At 42.0% G+C, this 20,975-nt stretch overlaps 1 protein-coding gene and 1 long non-coding RNA gene across 3 annotated transcripts; one reads left to right on the forward strand and one right to left on the reverse strand.

Annotated features, from left to right (window-relative positions):
- The first annotated feature begins 581 nt into the window (after nt 1-581).
- LOC126610434 (histone-lysine N-methyltransferase, H3 lysine-9 specific SUVH4-like) lies at nt 582-20,863 on the forward strand. Of its 2 annotated transcripts, XM_050278486.1 has the most exons (16): nt 582-734; nt 961-1,410; nt 1,518-1,607; nt 1,707-1,769; nt 2,442-2,496; nt 2,671-2,786; nt 16,311-16,487; nt 16,980-17,078; nt 17,291-17,389; nt 18,170-18,219; nt 18,311-18,399; nt 18,685-18,844; nt 18,976-19,081; nt 19,198-19,380; nt 19,895-20,131; nt 20,527-20,863. In XM_050278486.1, exons 2-16 carry the CDS (start codon nt 982-984, stop codon nt 20,638-20,640), a joined length of 2,067 nt encoding a protein of 688 aa, XP_050134443.1. In that variant the 5' UTR covers nt 582-734; nt 961-981; the 3' UTR covers nt 20,641-20,863. The 2 variants fall into 2 exon arrangements, with proteins under 2 accessions (XP_050134443.1, XP_050134442.1); XM_050278485.1 differs by having other exon boundaries at nt 587-1,410.
- On the reverse strand, nt 10,453-11,734 carry LOC126610436 (uncharacterized). The gene is made up of 3 exons (XR_007618520.1): nt 11,253-11,734; nt 11,072-11,169; nt 10,453-10,896 (listed from the first exon to the last, which is right to left on the reverse strand). It is a non-coding gene; the product is annotated as an uncharacterized LOC126610436 (long non-coding RNA).
- Nucleotides 20,864-20,975: the final 112 nt, after the last annotated feature.

Below are 20,975 nucleotides of genomic sequence, written 5' to 3' on the forward strand. Positions count from 1 at the left end.
ATAATGATGCTACATTTTGTGGACAATTTCTATACCTTCTTTTTGAAAGAGGTAGGATTATAATAAAGTAAATCTCACTTATACTATAGAGATGCTTTAGATATGGACTTAGCATTTTCTTTTTAAAAGTTAGTGGACTACACTTATAGCATTTCCTTTACTTATCTAATTTGATAATGTACTTAGTGCAATGTAAAATAAACTTACTCAAAACTTTATATTACAATTTATTTATCTTAGTGAAATATCAAAAAAGGATTTATAAGCAAGAAAAAATATCCATAAATGTCTAAAAAGATGGTTGCTCAAAGCCCATCTACGGTTGTCATCGCTCGATCACTTCCTTTTTATGTCATAACAGAAGCATAATTAGAAGTGAATTTTGATATTTTCGTTTTACAATTTACAAGGTACCAATAAAAAAAGAAATTGCTATTAATATTTTAAATTTTTCATTCTACAATCTTTATAGTATTTTTCTTCCTAACTATATAAGTTTGGAGTGCAAAATTAAAGTTTGAGTGTTCCAACAACAATTATCTTGAAAAAAAAACAGTTGATAGTGTACCTAATTATGGAAACTCTTGTATTGCTTTGACTAGAATAGCCCCTTCCTTCCTCGGAAAGAGGCCAAATCTGAGGAGCGATCAAGCCTAAAGTGAAGGAGAGAAGGAGCAATGGAGATGAAGGGGCGAGGGCGGTGATTAGGGCCTGTCCGTACTCTTCCGAAACCGGTACTCGACAGTCACTGACGTCAGCAAACCCACGAATACGCGCACACGCACCCCATTAACCTCCCACCCCCCCCACCCCCCCCCCCCCACACACACACACACACTCTCTCTCTCTCTCTCTCTCAGAGCTCCCTAAACCAGCGCTCCAATTTTCATGTGCGACTTGATCCTCCTGATAAACCCTAGAATCTCAAGTTTCTCTAAAATCACTCTCTCGCTTCTGCAGATAACTTCGAGTGAGTGGAAAATGGTGGTGAAATCGCTGGTTCAGAGCTCCGCCGATGCTGAAGGAGGCGCTGACGCTGCAGACCCGCATTCCAAAAGCGACATTCCCTCGCCGCCGGGAAGGAGAACTAGTTCTCGCCTTCGGGGCAAAGAGAAACCCCAGAAGGAAATCCTGGTCCGCAAAAGAGTTGCATTACTTGATGAGCACAGAGACGGAGACGGAGACCGAGAGCAAGACGGAGGGGGAGACGGAGGTAGCCTCAGCAAAAGAGCCAATGTCGACGGTGGAAAAAGCTCCCATGCTAAAAATGAGGCCGGGGACGCCGGCTCTAACGGTTGTTTAGAAGGCGGAGCCAGCAAACCCACTGATTCTTCGGCTGAGAAAAGCGACCATGCTAAGGTCAAGGAGACCCTGAGGCTGTTCAACAAGCATTACCTTTATTTCGTACAGGTTTGTCCTTATGAGGATTGAGCTCAGATTTTACCCTATTTGCATGTTTAAATGTTGAAAATGTTTGGGTAAGAAGTACGGTCAACTTTTAGAAATTTGATTCATAGGAAGAAGAAATGAGGTGCAGAAAAGTGGAGGCTGATAAGAAGGCCTCCAAATCCGCAAAGAAGGGCTCGAAATCTTCAAAAAAATCTAAGGTCAGTTTATCTTACTTACTCTTTGCTTAACATGCATGTGGTCTGGAAACTGAGCAATTTGGTCTTTAATATGTTTCCAAAATGGACAAATTTCTGCAGAAAGAGGCTTCCCCGCTAGAGGCAAAGGCGTCAAAACGACATGATTTGAAGGCAATATCGAAGGCAAGTGAACATGATTCTTGCCTCATCACTGTCTTCTCTCGATAGACACACTCTTTGTGTTTTCATAATATATGACATTTTGAAATCAAACGATCTCAGGTGCAAATGCTGTTCAAATACTTCTGTTTTGTAAAGTGATTCTGGTGTACTATACTTAGGAATTCTGAAGTAACATGAAAGTGATTGTAACATTGGTGGTGGTGTCAATTGTTGTGACATGTCTCTTGTTTTATGGGTTTCCTACTTGCTATCCATATGATAACTTTGTTTTGTATTAAGAGCCAATGATGTTCCTGCTCGGGACCTGCAGTGGGAAGTAATAATAGGTTTTTCAAGAGCAAGGAGGATGAGGTGGATTTAATTAGGGATGAAATTAAGTTTTTAGCTTTTCTCTGAACATATTTGTGTAAACATTTTAGAGGTATTCTTTTGAGTTTTATTCTTATTGACTGGGGAATATCTTTGATTTGAATGTAATATAGTTTATCCTGGTTTTGATGGACATCATGTTCGTCTTTCCTACTTGTACCTTTTCTTTTCTAATAGAATTCATGTTGATCATTAAAAGAGTGATGTTCCTGTTTGGGATACGATGGTCAGTATTTATGATTATAACGTCTGATATAATCTGCCCCTGTTTTTCTTTGGCTTTTAAATAATAATGTCTAGCAGATGATGGAGAGAAAAGAAATCTTGAATGCCCCTAAAAGAATCGGAAGCATTCCAGGTTTGCGACTCTCACCTGGTTAATTTTCCCTTTGCTCTATGTGCTTTTGAGGGTTTGTTGACTGAAATACATTATGAGATTGATAATTGAACACAGTTGCCTTTGAAATATGTCCTCTTTTTTTTTTTTCCAAAGATTTTAATTTGTGGGTGCTAAAGTTTCCCTTCCTGGTAGGTATTGATGTTGGGCATCAGTTCTATTCTCGGGCTGAAATGGTTGCTGTTGGTTTTCACAGCCACTGGCTCAACGGCATTGACTTTATGGGGCAAAACTACGACAAAGTCAAAGGGGTAATTCATACTTTTCCTCTTTGGACATAAACACTTGAGAATGAACCTGCATTTGTTTAATTATAACTAGGGGTATTTTTCTGAAGGATCGGATTGGAACAATGTTTCCAATTCCCATTCCAAAATTTTGAATTAGAGTGGATCAGATCACAATTTTTAAATTTGAAAATTTTGGCATATCGGGAAATTTCAAAGTCGGAGTAATCTTGGAAATTTCAGAACATAATTCAGAAGTTCATATATTTTATAAGTTTTTGAATAGTCTCAAACTTTCCACACGTGGAATTTATTGTTCTTTCTTAATATTTGGTGTATGCTGATGTATGAATTCAATTAATTTTGTGGTATACTAGAATGCTTATACTTTTTAATATATATATATATATATAAGTGTGTTTGTACCATACTTGACCAATCCCGAAACTACCGAGCACCGGCCAACACTATACTGTCAAGGACCCAGAAGAGTTCCCCTCCGACCAGGAGGCCAATCACTACTCGACACGTGTCAAGATTAGAAGCCAATCAGAGCGCAGCACGTGTCGACATCAAGAACCAATCATAACATGACACATGTCAATGTGACAAAGCTACAAGTTTTTCTATAAATAGGGGTCATTCCCCCACAATATTGCCGAATGCCATTTTGTGTTAAATCATTCACAAGAACTCACTAAATTGAGAGCTTGATCCTTTGTACTTGTGTAAGCCCTTCACTACTAATAAGAACTCCTCTACTCCGTGGACGTAGCCAATCTGGGTGAACCACGTACATCCTGTGTTTGCTTCTCTGTCTCTATTCATTTACGTACTTATCCTCACTAGTGACCGAAGCAACCAAGCGAAGGTCACAAAACCTGACACTTTCTGTTGTACCAAAGTCTTCGCTGATTTTGTGCATCAACATTTGGCGCCGTCTGTGGGAAACGACACTTATTCCTACTCTCTTCAGCTGTGTCAAGCTGGTTTCTATCATTCGTACACTTTCTTTTGACCAGGCATCCCTCTCCAGCATGGGAAGCGAAGGAAGCCACAGCACACAGAATGACATCCCCCTTGCACATAGTGCGAAACAACGAAAGAAGGAAGGAAAACGAGTTATTCTTCAAGCTAAAGTCGATGAGTTGGAAGCTCAGAACAACAAAATAGCAATGAGGAATGAGGTCCTCCAGGAGCAATATGAGAAGCTCTTCGAGACACTCCACGAAGCTAGGCAAGCTCAGACACGCGAGCTTGTTGCCCCCGTGGAAGTCAACCATCAACTGGGTGCCCTCCAACATGGAGGGTCACATGCATTCGACATAGATATCCCTGATAGGGAACAGATTACCCCTCGACTTGATAATCAACATGAGGCTTCTCTTAACCCAGTTGCTTCGACCCGAACCATGAGAAGTGGAGGGAGACACCTCTTTGCTGAAGGGGCAGAGGGATCGAAAGCCGTCTTTCGCGATTGTCGGGATTTCCTGAAGCAACGTCGAGAGAATTCCATCCATATAAGCTCAAAGATTAATGACCCAAGGATTTCTGAGAGACTCGGTCCCCTGCCACGGCCCAAGCCGGCCACCAATTTGGGGAAGGGGCAACAAGTCCCAGAGAGACATGAGGGTACAGGGGACTCAGAGGTGTTCCGACAGACATACCCTGGAAGCCAGTACAGCGAGTCCAGGGAAAAATCACATGCCCTCGATCAAACCTTCCTAATTCCAAGAGGAGATGGAGATTTACGAAAGAAAGCTCCAGTGACACATAACTCCGCTCAGGACCCCCTTGTCCTACAACTTCTTGAGGAAGTAAACAAGTTGAAGGCTGAACGTCAGGCTGAAATACCTGACTGGAACCAACCCAGGCCTGGCCCTCTTACAAGGAGGATCCTCAACACCCCCCTTCAAGCAAAGACAAAGCAAAAGCTTGGCTTGCAACTTTATACTGGAAAAGAGGACCCGATTGAGCACCTTAACCTCTTTGAGTCCACCATGGCATACCGGATGCACACCGACGAAGAGCGATGTCTTCTCTTCCCCTCCACCCTCTCTAGTGGAGCTCTAAATTGGTATTGTCGTCTTACACCTGAGACGGTAGACTCATTTGAGGAATTGAGGAAACTATTTGTTTCCCAACACATTTTCCAAACCGATCGCTTGCACTCTGCAGATGACTTGTACACTATCCGCCAGAAGCCAGACGAGTCATTACGTATGTATGCTGGCCGCTTCAGCCATGAATACTCCCGGTGTGCCGAGGCAGACGACAAGACTGCCCTCAAAGCCTTCACGGCAGGCCTACGTGATTGTTTCTTTAAATACATGATCAATGCCAATACTTGGAAGACTTACTCTGAGGTGATGGCGCAGGCTTATAACCATGCCTCCGCCGAGGCAAAGACATATCAGGAGAAACCCCCTACAACCATCCTTTATCAACAAGTGGGAGGTGGAAGCCAGACTCACCTAAATGAGAAGACCTCGACTTTCCAAACAGCAGTGGCACCTCCCCATGCCTTGCATAATGCTTCACCGAATCAACAGACATATCAATTTCAAGGCAAGAGGAAGGATTTCCATCCTCACCACTCTCCTTTCAGTAAAAAGAGTAAGGGACACTATCCCGATAACCAAGGGTATCGCCACAATAACGCACGCCCCCAGGCAGTCAATGCAGTGGGTCAAACCCGCGTCAAGATACCCCCTACCCCAAGGTATGAGACATACACGCCCTTGAATGCCACATGCGCGGCCATTTACCCCAGCATAGCTCACCTGATACCAAAGCCAAAGCCGAGGCACCCAGATTACACGCCCCCGAATAACGCGGGCATGTTTTGTTGCTACCATGAGCATAACGGCCATGATAGCGAGAAATGTATCATCCTCCGTGATCGTATTGAAGCTTTGGCACGAGAAGGAAAAATTGATCAATTCCTCCTTCACCCTCAAAGGGATAACCGTAACCAACGCCAGGTGAATGTCATATATTCCATAAGCGGCGGCACACCCATATCTGAATCTTCCAATAGGGCCATGAAAAACAGTGAACGAATTCTGAGGCCTGGTCACCAAGTGTTTCACGTGGAAGACATCAGGGGAGGGAAGTATCAAAAGCCTAACTGGGATCCGATATGTTTCTACCCTGAGGAAGAAAGAGGCATCATCTACCCTCATAACGACCCATTGATCGTGGAGGCTCACATAGCCAACTTTGATGTTCGACGAATCCTCGTAGACACAGGGGCTTCGGTCAATATCATGTTTGCCGAAGCTTTCAGGGCACTCAGTGTAGCTGAACACTTGCTCGATCGCTCGATTTCTCCTCTGATAAGCTTCTCCGGTGATATCGTGCAACCCTTAGGGAGCATACATTTACCCTTTACTATTGGTACAGGCCCTTACACGGCTACCATTACCACTAACTTCCTAGTGGTTGACTGCCCAACGGCATACAATGTCATATTTGGGCGCACAGGCATCAATGATCTCAAGGCTATGGTATCCACGCATATGCTGTTGATGAAATTTCCAACCCCCCATGGCAACGGCTACATCAGAGGAGATCAGCTTAGTGCACGATCATGTTACAACACTTCAGTTAAGCAACAACACTTGCCCGGACCCAAGGAAACCCTGTCTGTACATGACCAAGTCACAAAGACCAGCCTAGATGAAGCGAACTTGGATCTTCCTGATAGCAACAATCAACCGGATGATCCTCGAGATGACTCTTTCACCCAGCAAGCCCAACCTGCTGAAGAGTTGGAGAAGGTACCTATCTCAAGAGATTATCCAGATCGCATGGTGAAGATTGGCACCACATTGTCACCACCCCTTCGGTTAGCATTGATATCTTTTTTGAAAGAGAACACTGAAGTCTTCGCCTGGTCATACGAGGACATGCCAGGCATCTCTCCCGATGTCATCTGTCATCGTTTGAGTATTGACCCCAAGATCAAGCCGGTGAGACAGAAGCGAAGATCTTATGACGCTGAACGATACGAGGCAATGAAAGCAGAAGTTGAAAAACTCAAAGGCATAGGCTTTGTCCGCGAAGTCAATTACCCGACATGGGTAGCAAATGTGGTCCTTGTTAAGAAAAATCCGACCAAAGAAAGTCTTTTGCTTCAAAAGGTCTTGTGGAGAATGTGTGTTGACTACACCGACCTAAACAAAGGGTGTCCGAAAGATAGTTTCCCTCTTCCTCTTATTGACAGACTTATAGACTCTACGGCCGGGTGTGAACTCCTGAGCTTCATGGATGCTTACTCAGGATACAACCAAATCCTCATGAACCCTTCGGATCAAGAACACACAGCCTTCACTACCGACAGAGGACTATACTGCTACAAAGTCATGCCTTTCGGCCTAAAGAATGCAGGAGCGACTTATCAGAGACTAGTCAACTCAATGTTCGCCGAGCAGATTGGGAAGAGCATGGAAGTTTACGTTGATGATATGTTAGTCAAGAGCAAACATGCTGACCAACACATCACCAACCTATATGAAACTTTCACTATTTTGAAGAGGTATCGAATGAGGTTAAACCCCAACAAATGTGCCTTCGGCGTAGGCTCTGGCAAATTCTTAGGTTTCATGATTAGCCAACGAGGCATTGAAGCTAATCCCGAGAAGATCAAAGCAATCCTCGACATGAAGGAACCGGTAACTTCAAAGGACATCCAGAGCCTTACCGGCAAGGTGGCAGCCTTAACCAGGTTCATTTCTAAGGCCACAGACAAATGTGCTCCCTTTTTTAAAGCACTTAAGGGAAGTAGGAAGTACATTACATGGACTGATGAATGTGCCGAGGCATTCAAAAACCTCAAGGAGTACATGAGTAAAGCCCCTCTACTCTCCAAGCCCGAGGTAGGAGACATTCTCATTATCTACCTATCGGTATCAGCTTCAGCCGTAAGTTCCGTTCTCATTCGAAAGGATGGGAATATTGAGCGACATGTCTACTACGCTAGCAAAGCCTTACAAGATGCGGAGACACGGTACTCTAACATTGAGAAATTGGCTCTGGCATTGGTCATGTCTGCTCGAAAACTCCGCCCTTACTTCCAAGCGCACTCCATCATCGTGCTTACCAATTATCCTCTTCGACAGATACTCCAAAGTCCTGACACTTCAGGGCGAATGATCAAATGGGCAATAGCGTTGGGTGAGTTTGACATCTCCTACCAACCAAAGCCAGCTGAGAAGGGCCAAGCAGTAGCAGATTTCATCGCCGACTTCACATATCCTGTTGACATTGCTTCTACATCTGAAGCAGTAGCTTCATTACCATCGGAAGCTCAGAAGGTAGAATCAACAACCTCAGCTTGGAGTCTGTATGTTGATGGCTCATCCAACCAACAGGGCTGTGGAGCGGGACTAGTCTTGACTACGCCCGACAAGGTAGCAATGGAGTATGCTCTTCGTTTCAAATTCAAGGCATCAAACAATGAGGCCGAGTATGAAGCCCTTCTGGCAGGATTACGTTTGGCCAAACACCTCGGGGTTAAACAAATTGATATTTTCAGTGACTCCCAATTAGTGGTCAACCAGGTTACCAACAACTTTGATGCTAAGGACAGCTCCATGGCAGCATATCTTGCGCAAACACAACTTTTGCTCAAGCACTTCCACTACCAGATCACCCAAGTTCCTCGAGCGGCAAACAGTCATGCAGACGCCCTGGCTCGCCTCGCCTCAGCTGTGGAAGACAAGATTGGAAGAAAAATTCATGTCGAACTGTTGGCAACACCAAGCACCATGGCCGCAGAAGTATGCAACTTACAACGGGGGGATAGTTGGATCACCCCGATCTATAATTTCCTTGCTCATGGCACCCTCCCAAATGATAAAGTCCAGGCTAAGCAAATTCGATACAAGTCTACTCGCTACCTGATCATCAATGATCAACTCTATAAGCGAGGTTTTAGCCTGCCATACTTAAGGTGTCTTACGCCTGCCGAGGCGGAAATCGTCCTTCGGGAAATACATGAGGGAGTCTGTGGAGATCATGCTGGATCTCGGTCCCTAGCACACAAGACTTTTCGCCAAGGATATTACTGGCCAACACTCCACCAGGATGCCATCAAAGTATCCCGCTCATGTGACAAATGTCAACGATATGCGGCTATTCCTCATTCCCCTCCAGAGCCTCTTACTCCTATGATCAGCCCTTGGCCCTTCGCCCAGTGGGGACTTGATTTGATCGGCCCAATGCCGGCAGGGAAGGGCAAAGTCTGTTACGCAGTCGTTGCAGTGGACTACTTCACAAAGTGGGCCGAAGTAGAACCCTTGGCAACCATTACTGAGGCAAAGATAGAAGACTTCGTGTGGAAGAACATCCTTTGTAGATTCGGCATTCCCAATGCGATAGTCACTGACAATGGGCGACAGTTTGACAACAAGAAGTTCAGGTTGTTCTGCTCTAAGTTCAACATCAACTTATGCTTTGCCTCTCCAGCTCATCCCCAGTCTAATGGACAAGTTGAGGCCATCAACAAAATAATCAAGCGCACTTTGAAAACCAGCTTGGACAAAGCTAAAGGCTGTTGGCTAGAATTTGTACCCCAAGTTCTTTGGTCATATCGCACTTCATATCGGACTTCAACAGGAGAAACTCCATTCTCACTTGCCTTTGGCACAGAGGCGGTTGTCCCTGTTGAGCTCGAGCAAGCAACATTCCGAGTCCAGAACTACATTCAAAGTGAAAATGACAAACAACTCACCCTCAACTTGGATTTAGTCGAGGAACACAGAAACCAAGCTCACTTGAGGAATGTCGCCTACAAGCAGCGCATCTCCAACTATTATGACTCTAGGGTCAAGCCTCGTTCTTTCAAAATAGGAGACTGGGTCTTAAAGAAAAGATTACTCTGCGACAGAGTCCCGAGTGAAAGCACACTTAGTCCAAACTGGGATGGACCGTATGAAGTCATTGGCATCAGTCGCCCTGGCTCTTACACACTTAGAAGCTCCGATGGCAAGACCCTTGGCCATCCATGGAACGCTGATCACTTGAAGTACTACTACAAATAGACTCACGATGTACAAGTGTTGAGCTATAGCCGTTCGGCATCCTATGTAATGAAGGCCATTTGGCAATGAATTCAATAAAGAGGTAATTTAGCCAACTCAGCCCTCACTCTTTTACATTCATAGCAAGCGATGCCGGAACCCTTCTCAATCAGAAAGCAATATGTCTTCCACAGTCACTACAAAACAAGCAAATGAAGACCGTGTCAAGCGCCAAAAAAAAAAAAAAAAAAAAAAAAAAAACAACTTCATCCAAAAAGCTTCACCCGAAAAGCTTCACCTCCAAAGCTTCACCCACAAAGCTTCACCTAAAAAGCTTCACCCAAAAAGCTTCACCATCAAAGCTTCACCTAAAAAGCTTCACCCAAAAAGCTTCACCTAAAAAGCTTCACCCAAAAAGCTTCACCATCAAAGCTTCACCTAAAAAGCTTCACCCAAAAAGCTTCACCCGAAAAGCTTCACCTAAAAAGCTTCACCCACAAAGCTTCACCTAAAAAGCTTCACCCAACAAGCTTCACCCTCAAAGCTTCACCCACAAAGCTTCAACACCAAAGCTTCACCTACAAAGCTTCAACACAAAACCTTGCTCCAAATAAACAAATTTTGTTCACAAAACCCAAGATGCCCTTGAACTTGTACAAAAACACTTGGGTAAACATAAACATTTTTTGTTTTACACCCACAAGGGCCCAAAATTTTCCTTCTTATTTATTCACTTATATATGTTCCCAAACATATTATAATAGATCCAACAACAAGCCAAAGTCCCAAATTTCATAATGGACAAAAGTACAAGCAATTCATCAATAATGAAGGTGCTACAAAAATTGGAATCTGCCCCAAAATAGAAATCCAACCCAAGAGACTTTTTCTCTCTCTCCCTCTTCCGCCTCCTTTCATCTATCAAATTTCTGCAACCTCTGCTCTTCTCCAATGGAGCTGAATTTTGGACACCCTATAGTTCTTGAGCATATGAACAACTTTCAAGAAGGAACCATTTCTGTTTGAGCGACGGAAATTAAAGTGTTGAAGCTCCAAACATGATAGTCGGCTTCTTGCAGATTTCGAAGCTGTTGTGATGTTTCGAAGATCTGGAAATATTTAACCGTTAGTTCATCCTGAATTTTTGATATGTTATGAAAGAGTCGATGAGGAACAACTTCAATGAAGAAAGCATACCGATCTGAACAAGAGAAAATGGAGTTTCGAAGCTCACAACAAATCTGACGGGTTGACAGACAAATAATAACCAGTCATTCATCATACCTGAATTTCTTGAGTTATACAGCTCCGAGGGATCTCAAATTTGGATATGTTGTAGTTCACAAGCTGAGGAACAACTTCAATGAAGAAAGCATACCGATCTGAACAAGAGAAAATGGAGTTTCGAAGCTCACAACAAATCTGACGGGTTGACAGAAAAATAATAACCAGTCATTCATCATACCTGAGTTTCTTGAGTTATACAGCTCCGAGGGATCTCCAATTTGGATATGTTGTAGTTCACAAGCTGAGGAACAACTTCAATGAAGAAAGCATACCGATCTGAACAAGATAAAATGGAGTTTCGAAGCTCACAACAAATCTGACGGGTTGACAGAAAAATAATAACCAGTCATTCATCATACCTGAGTTTCTTGAGTTATACAGCTCCGAGGGATCTCAAATTTGGATATGTTGTAGTTCACAAGCTGAGGAACAACTTCAATGAAGAAAGCATGCTGATCTGAGCAAGAGAAAATAGAGTTTCAAAGCTCACAACAAATCTGACGGGTTGACAGACAAATGATAAACAGTCACTCATCATACCTGGATTTCTGGAGTTGTACTGCTCCGATGGCTCTCTAATTTGGATATGTTGTAGTTAAGGAATTAACGAACAACTTTCATGAAGACAACTTTGTGATTCGACCTACAGATGATGGTGTTATGTTGAAAAACAATTCCGGTTGTTAGGGGAAATGAAAAACAATTCCACCAAAGAAACATCATTATGATGTTTCATCATTATGGTGTTTTCATCATTATGATGCTTTCATCATTGTGATGCTTCCATCATTGTGATGCTTCCATTATGATGTTAATGCACCAACGGTTACACCTTCTGCAATTCCACTTATTCGGGCCTAGCAACCTTCATCAACAAAATCTATGAAGAAAAAGTCCGGGGCTACCACTTAGAAAACAAAAGAATGAAGTTTTGGTACTTACGACATGGACTATTAGCAAGACACCTCATTCGTCAACTCCCTCGACTAGAGACTTGGGGGACTCCCACCATATGCTACTACGCCTTGGTACTCAAAAGTTCGTGACTACTCAGTGACTTGGATTTTTCAAGTCTCCAACCGAGAAGTTTTCCTCACTCGGGAAATTAAGGGAACACTACCTCAAACTACATGCTTCACTCACAAAGCTTCAACAATACAGGTTTCAACAAAAGCAAAAATTCAAAGAACTTTATGAAGAAGGCTTTGGTGTATTTAACACAATATGTTGAAATGAAGCAAAGCTTATTTATTAATATTTTCGATAAGCCACAAATATGTACATATACATGAGTCAAAATAAACAAACAAAAGGGAGCCTTCACAAAGGTTGCTTAGGGGAAGTCTCAGCAGTCGGTAGAGCCCCAGAAAGAGAAAGCACCGGAGGGTGGTTATCCGGAGCCTCAGTACTTGACAAAACCCCAGAAGGAGGAGGCATTGGAGGTTCATCATTTGAAGCTTCATTACCAGGTACAGCCCCAGAGGACGAAGGCAATAAATGCCTTTGGAACAAACCCACAAACCGCTGATGATCAAGTAAAACCTTACCATCAGATTCCTTCATCTGGTCAAGCTTCCTCTTCATGTTTGTAGCATAGTCATGGGCGAGCCGGTGCAACTGCTTATTCTCATGCTTGAGCCCTCTAATCTCCTGTTTGAGACTCATCACTTCAGCAGCCAATGATTCAACTTGGCGGGTTCTAGCAAATAGGCGTTGGGCCATATTAGACACAGAACCTGCACACTGAACACTAAGAGCCAGAGAGTCCTTAACAGCCAACTCATCAGACCGTTTGGAAAGTAGTCTGTTATCTTTGGGAGTGAGAAGGTTCCTGGCCACCACTGCAGCGGTCATATCATTCTTCATCACAGAATCCCCAACGGTAAGAGGACCAGTAGGGGATATGAAGGATGGGCGCCATATGTTGTCTGGAGAAGGCATGGCTGTCTCTTCTCCAAGGTTCAAGTCAAAACGACGGTCGGAGGGTCCAGACATTTTCAAATGTGTTGAAGAAGGAAGAGGTCAGACAAATCAAGATCTTAGAAGTGCAAGAAATGAGCTTCTACTGGTAGAGATTCAAGTGTGCTGTGGAACTTAATGCCAGCCTCTATAAAAATCTGCACTCGACGGAGCTTCAGAAATCGAAGAGGCGTTTGCTTTCTCAAAAGCTGGACTGCTCAGAGACCACGAGGGCCGATCTCAGAAATCGAAGAGGCGTTTGCTTTCTCAAAAGCTGGACTGCTCAGAGACCACGAGGGCCGATCTCAGAAATCGAAGAGGCGTTTGCTTTCTCAAAAGCTGGGCTGCTCAGAGACCACCAGGGCCGATCTCAGAAATCGAAGAAGCACCTGCTTTTTCAGCCTCGTCAGCACCTGTCACATGCACAATCAGCTTTGCGGAAATTACGGGCACTCTGTCGAAGATTTATGGTGAAGTAGAAAGCACGTGAATCTTACTGATCAATCACCGCTTTCCATATGCACCATCAACTCCTCGGGTACCACATATAACTTTGTCAAAGATTTCTGACAAAGTTTAGGCACGAGAATTTCGAAGTTCCAGCTACCCTACTATTACCCATAAGGGTAAAGGAACAGCACCACTGCTTGACAACTGGAAAGTCCCTATGTGTGTCGACCTCCGTGTTTTGCGGCAAGACAGGTTGGCAAGAACGTCCAACCTTTACTCACATTCGAGAAAAGACTCCCAACATAATTACTTTCTCAAAAACCGGAGTAGCACCGCTTTCCGAATCTCGAGAGTCAGATCCTCGACGGGATTGCTTGTTCGAAAACCGAAGAGGCACAACTCTCAGAACTTCGAGAGCCAGATTTCCTTAGATAAAGCTTGTCTGTAATCTCCACACGTAATATCAGCTTTCCAGATACCACATACCACTTTTTCAAAGTGCTCTGACAAAATTAAAACACGTGAAGCTGGCAGCTCCCACTACATTGCTGTGACCAAGAAGGGTAAAGGAATAGCATTACTACTTGTTATTGGGAAATCCCTATATACATTGACCTCCCTCCTCAACGGACAGGCAAACCTGCAAAAATGCTCAACCCTTTCTCGCATTCGAAAAGGCACCCTCAACATAACCTCTCGAAATACTCAGCTTTATTTCCCCCCGATAATACCTCAGCAAATAAGCCACACCAAGAACAAGAGTATCTCATATCATCAGGGTCGAAAGCAAGAGTATCCCATATCATGCTTTCTCCCTGTCTTTGTCTTTGTCATTGTCCACACCTGCAGGACAAGGAGAAAGAGAGCAGTCAGTCGGAACCTGAAATCAAACCTCCAATTTGGAACTGACTGCCTGGAGCCTTTGCCTGGTTGCTTACTTAGCATTGCTCTCGAGTACTCATCCTCAACTGCTGTCAAGGTCACGAATTCCACCGGCAAATGCCTCATGACAGTTGATCAGATATTGGCTCTTTACACTGAAGCTGCCAAGCGTGGATGAGTCACTATGAAGGAATGTTCTGAAGGACCATTTAAATGCAAAGGTTGCACACCACTTCTGCCATGCAAAAGATTGAAGCAGAAGGTTCAACGGTGAGCTGAAACAGATCACTACAGCACGACACCTTTCCATACCACATTCATTATTCCGTCAACAGCAAAAGTATCCCATATCATCAAGGTCGAACGTACTCTAGATTTGATGGACTTGTTTTGACCCTCAAATTTTTGAGTCGGCCTTATACTCTGAAGGGCACCAGAAAACCCTCCAGCACAGTTCAAGAATAAGCCTGTGGAAAGTTACTTCTTCAAAAGCAAAAGTATCTCATATCATCTCTTATCCATTTGCTTCTCCTTATCCTGGCAGTTGAATGAGAGACAAGGAGAAGGAGAACAATCAACCGGAAGCCGAAGTCAAACCTTTGATCCTGGGTTGCTTACTTGGAAGTTTGACTGCTTACCTTGTCTGTCACCTCTTTCGGCAGATCTCCTAGCTCGGCGACTTGGGGGACTCCTACTATAGGGTTTGTATCACACTTGACTAAGCCCGAAACTACAACTAAGCTTCATCCAAAATTGATACATTACCTTGTGCGTCAACATCAGCTAAATACACCATTCCCGGATGGAGGAAAGGTACTTCCAGAGAAGGGCAGATGAAGATCAGACCACACTTCGGTACTTAGAAGTTTCGTGATTACTCAAGGGATTGGATCTTGCAAGTCCCCAACCGAGGAGTTTCCCTCACTCGGGAACTTAGGGGAGCACTGTTTGTACCATACTTGACCAATCCCGAAACTACCGAGCACCGGCCAACACTATACTGTCAAGGACCCAGAAGAGTTCCCCTCCGACCAGGAGGCCAATCACTACTCGACACGTGTCAAGATTAGAAGCCAATCAGAGCGCAGCACGTGTCGACATCAAGAACCAATCATAACATGACACATGTCAATGTGACAAAGCTACAAGTTTTTCTATAAATAGGGGTCATTCCCCCACAATATTGCCGAATGCCATTTTGTGTTAAATCATTCACAAGAACTCACTAAATTGAGAGCTTGATCCTTTGTACTTGTGTAAGCCCTTCACTACTAATAAGAACTCCTCTACTCCGTGGACGTAGCCAATCTGGGTGAACCACGTACATCCTGTGTTTGCTTCTCTGTCTCTATTCATTTACGTACTTATCCTCACTAGTGACCGAAGCAACCAAGCGAAGGTCACAAAACCTGACACTTTCTGTTGTACCAAAGTCTTCGCTGATTTTGTGCATCAACAAAGTGTATGTTTAATATGAAACCAATGCACAAAATGTATTCAAAACTAACATTAACATACAAAATTTTATTACAAAATATAGAATTTGAGCAAATAACTATAAAATATTGGAATAGTTCGGAAGTTTTTCATCGGGATAAGTTCGGAACACTTCAGAAAAATTCGGATTGGAAATTCAAAATTTTCAGAATCTCTAAATGCATTCCAATTTCCATTCCAATTTTTTGGAAAAATATTTGGATTCGGAAGCTTTACAATCGGAACCAGAAACAATATTCCAACTTGCATGCCTAATGATAACTTAAATACTTATTTCATTGTTAAGGTTTTGTCCAGTGGGGAGGGGATTGTCCTTACTGTGACTGGTATGTAATTTACAAAGTCATCCAAAAGTGTTGATGTTGGTCCTTTTTACTTTTGCTTGTATGATGTTCTAGTCTAAGTTACTAAGAAGCAACTTCAGATTTTCCCCTTGTTGATAATGCAGGAGTACAGTAGCTATACATTCCCACTTGCAGTGGCCATTGTTATATCTGGCATGTATGAGGATGATTTGGATAACGCAGAGGATGTTGTGTATACTGGCCAAGGTGGTCATAATTTGTCAGGTGATAAGCGTCAAATTCGAGACCAAGTTCTAGAACGTGGTAATTTGGCACTCAAGGTGTGTATTGAGAGTCTTCTCGTTTTTGTTTTACAAATTTGTCCTCATTTTCCACTTGTAATGGTAGTTGTTTATACATTCAACGATTTTTTGTTGTTCATCCCATGTGTTTATAATGTGAGTTGGCCATAGCAGATACGTTTACTTCTGTTGGTTTCTTGTTAGTTGACACCGTTTCAAAGTAACTTAGTCCTATGTATCTGGTATTTTTATGAATTTAATCTATAAACTGATAGTTATAAGTTCTCTGTTAACTGATATTAAGTTCTCTAACAAGGACCACATATGTATGAGTTCTCTGTTCAAAACTTCAAATGTATTAGTTATTCTCTAACAAGGACCACAAATAAAGATTCGGTTTTAACTGTCAAACCTGAGATGATTTGATGATCTGAACCTTTGGTCTATAGGTCCCTATGGATAATTACAAACATGTTTCTACGTGTGGGTTCACATGTTATCTAAGAATTTATATGTTCTCACAAATTGCAGAATTGCGTGGAGCAATGTGTACCTGTTAGAGTAGTTCGTGGCCATGAATGTAAAAGTAGTTATGTTGGAAAACTTTACACGTATGATGGTTTGTACAAGGTAAAATCCTTTGAAGCTTGTTGTTTTATTATTTTTACTATTTGTTTACTCTATATCTCACTAAAACCATATCTATCACTTTAAATATAAAAAACTACTTGTTTGTTGAACTTTCTGCTGATGTTAACAATGAAAGAATTAGTTATATTTGCAAATAAAGAAATGGTAGATAGACCCTTTTGTTTCTGACTAACTTAACATTCATTTTACAGGTTGTTCAGTATTGGGCGGAGAAGGGTATTTCTGGATTTACTGTTTTTAAGTATCGTCTTAGGCGTATGGAAGGGCAACCAGTTTTGACCACTAACCAGGTTATATATTTTGCTGTACTATCTTTTTCTCCATTACCGATCAAGAAAAGCCTTATTTGAGGCAACTTAGTCAGGAAATTAATCTGTTATGATAGGATTAGTGTTTATTCGGGAAATATATATCTTGAAATTTATAAGGCAGAATAGATATTTAGAGTTTACTTAAGTCTTATTTGGTACTATAAATATTCATAATAAGGTGCACCAGAGTTCTCTTTTTTCTTAGTCCGTGCTGGTGTCACATCATTTGAAGTCACAATTCTCTTTTAATTTTGGAAAATCTCTCATTCCTTTCCTAGCAAGCATGCTTTAGTCCATGATGTAATTTGTTATGCTACTGCTGTTATTTTTAGTTCCTCTGTTTTAACGAACCAATGTTTTGGCCCGCTTTTCTGTTTCAATTTATTTTTTTCAGCTTTGTTGTTGTGCTTGTGATCCACAATTGAACTAGATAGCATTATTATAGGCGTGTGTTATCCACACACCCCTTTTTACTTTATAGTTTATACACACCCTCTTAACTTGCAGCCCTTGGATCGGCTGAATTAAAGAAGATCAAAGGACAGAAATTAACAAGGGGTGTGTGAGAAGTAAAAAGGGGTGTGTGGATAGCACAACCCTTATTATAACTGGGTATCGTAATATATCTCAGTGGGTTATTCCTGCTTATATTCAGAATGTCATGTCCAATTTTCATTTTGACATGTCTAGCACGGTGAATCATTGAGCAACTACGTATCGAGAGATAATTTTCTTTAACATACTCGACTTCTCCAACAGGTTCAATTCATCACTCGACGTGTACCACAGTCTGTTGCAGAAATACGCGGGTATTTGTTGGAACACAATTATAATGTTGAAAGTTTTTAAACTTGATTGCAAATTGTAATTGTAATTACATTCTTTTGTTTTATTGCTCAGATTGGTGTGCGAAGACATCAGTGGGGGCCAAGAGGATGTTCCCATTCCGGCTACCAATTTGGTTGATGATCCACCTGTTTCACCCACAGGCAAGTTGAATTATCAAATCTTCGAATTGTTGTCTTGGTCGCACATGAATAACTGAATAAAATATTTTCTTTTCCTAATCATCATTGACTTGTCAATCACAGATTTAACATCTCATTAATAATCTATTCACACTACATGCATGATTGTAACCAATTACTAGCTGTGGTGGTTGAACTTTTTCATGGACATGTGGCCTCCTCAAATTTGTTAAAAAGTCACTTAAATGATTTATATTCTATACTAACGTGAGTACAACAATCTGGTGTCAAATTCGTAAATTTCAGGTTTTACGTATTGTAAGTCTATCCAAGTTGCGCAAAATGTGAAGCTTCCCACAGATGTCACTGGATGCAATTGCAAAGGTTCTTGCACGGACCCTAAGACTTGTGCATGCACCATGCTAAATGGCGATGACTTCCCATATGTGCGGCGTGATGGTGGCAGGTGAGCAATACATTAAACATGCCATTATATATCAACATGAAATTTTGATATTAGATGCATAATAGTTTTGGCTGATTTTATTACTTTATGTTCTTATTTGAGGGTACTCTTGCTTATGTTGCATCTTCCAGATTAATTGAGGCGAAGGATGTAGTGTTTGAATGTGGTCCAAAATGTGGTTGTGGACTTTCTTGCCTCAATCGTACTTCTCAGAGAGGGCTGAAGTATCGGTTCGAGGTGGTGTTATTGTAGCTACTTTGTTTGGTTATTTGGAAACACAGACACACATGATTACACGAATCACTGCTTGGCTATTGTCAAAGTGGCACATTCTAAATAGTGGGCATTAGCAGGTTTTCCGGACACCAATGAGAGGATGGGCTGTTAGATCATGGGATTTTATCCCTTCTGGAGCACCAGTCTGTGAGTACATAGGAGTAATTAGAAGGACAGAAGATGTAGATAGTGCCTTAGAGAACTATTACATATTTGACATGGATTGTTTGCAAACTATGAAGGGGCTTGACGGAAGAGAGGTATTGCCACTAGCTGTATTCAACTATCCAATATGATATGCCTTGGCAATTCCAGTTTGAAGTCTCTCTGTGTCGATAAAAGATCACTTCTTAATTTTGATAACTTTTAAAACCTGGATCTCCTACTTGGTTTCTGCATGTATGAATTAATTGTCTCATTAGAAGGTTAGATAATGCTTGTTCTGGTATATTTTCAAAGATTGTTTGATGATGGTTTATATTTTGGCTTTAATGTATAAAATAATATAACTATAAAGTTTTGTATGTAGAAACAAATTGAGAATGAAATGTAGGCAAATGACTCTTTTGTAGCTGTTAGAACATGGATATTTTTGGATGAACACTGCCCATATGTGGCTGTCTAACTACATCACCTTCATGAGGAAATAGTCGTTTGTATATTTTCGCTAGAAGTCAATTACAGTTTACCATTTCATATGACATATTTCTTTGTCAGTTATGTATTTTGATCTTGCTGAGCTGGGAAATTTTGTCTCATTTATCTTTCTGACAGAGGCGTTCACAAGCTGTATCCATACCAGCAGCTAATTCACTGGAGAGACCTGATGATCAGAGCTCTGATAGCGGGCCAGAGTTCTGCATTGATGCAGGTTCAACTGGAAACATAGCCAGATTTATAAATCACAGTTGTGAGCCTAATCTGTTTGTCCAGTCGGTGTTGAGCTCACACCATGACTTAAAACTAGCTCGGGTGATGCTGTTTGCTGCGGACAACATACCTCCTCTGCAGGTGTCTCTTGTTCTCTCTCTCTCTCTCTGATTGTCGTTTTCATCACATTCAATCTTGTTTGATTGAAGTTGGAAATGAGAATGAGAATGTTCCAAGATAAGAATGCTGGTGATATTCCAAAAATAGTAATAGGTTGTGTGTTTATGAACTATGTAGCCAACAAGGTTAATGTCTTGATGCCTTAAATTCAATGTTAAAGTCGTCGTGATGAAGTGAATGTTTATTATCTGTATGGTACCATCACCAAGCGGCTGCTACTTATAGGATCCTGATAGGAATTTGTTCTGTTGCACGCACTTGGAATCTTCTTTATGTGGACTTTAACTACGAGTTCCAGTAATTGGATCTTAAACTTAATTTTGGAGTGGCTGACATTATTGTTGGATTTATGACAGGAGCTCACATACGACTATGGCTATGCCCTTGATAGCGTCTTGGGTCCCGATGGGAAAGTAAAAAAGATGTTCTGCCATTGTGGTGCGACAGGTTGCAGGAAGCGCTTATTCTAGTTGATGAAACTGATATTTAGACTCGGACTTCGCAACAATTCCAGGTTATGGGTTTATACTTTATTGTTGTATTCCTTTGTAATTCCGCCGGGCTGATCTAACCTCCATGCTCTGGGAGATTGTGCTTCAAATGCACAGAAAAGGTACATGTCAAACCATGGACACTCATTTGTAACACTCACATGTCGAGAGAGAATTGAAATATCAATATTTCGGTCAAAAACTAGGAACCTTGCAACGATTTGTACGTACTATCATTGCCTTGATCGGTTCCTCATCGATCCAGATTTCCTTATTTTTTGTTTCGGCATGAAAAAAACTGCTCCCCAGACATC

The sequence above is a fragment of the Malus sylvestris genome, chromosome 17, assembly GCF_916048215.2.
Source record: "Malus sylvestris chromosome 17, drMalSylv7.2, whole genome shotgun sequence".
NCBI lineage: Eukaryota > Viridiplantae > Streptophyta > Magnoliopsida > Rosales > Rosaceae > Malus > Malus sylvestris.

Bases quoted from the DNA above. Each gene is read 5' to 3' on its own strand.
- LOC126610434 (XM_050278485.1), top strand. From the start codon at position 889: ATGTGCGACTTGATCCTCCTGATAAACCCTAGAATCTCAAGTTTCTCT. The intron at 1,770-2,441 runs GCAAGTGAACAT...AATGTCTAGCAG, and splicing joins ATTTGAAGGCAATATCGAAG to ATGATGGAGAGAAAAGAAAT. The intron at 18,845-18,975 runs GTGAGCAATACA...TGCATCTTCCAG, and splicing joins GTGCGGCGTGATGGTGGCAG to ATTAATTGAGGCGAAGGATG.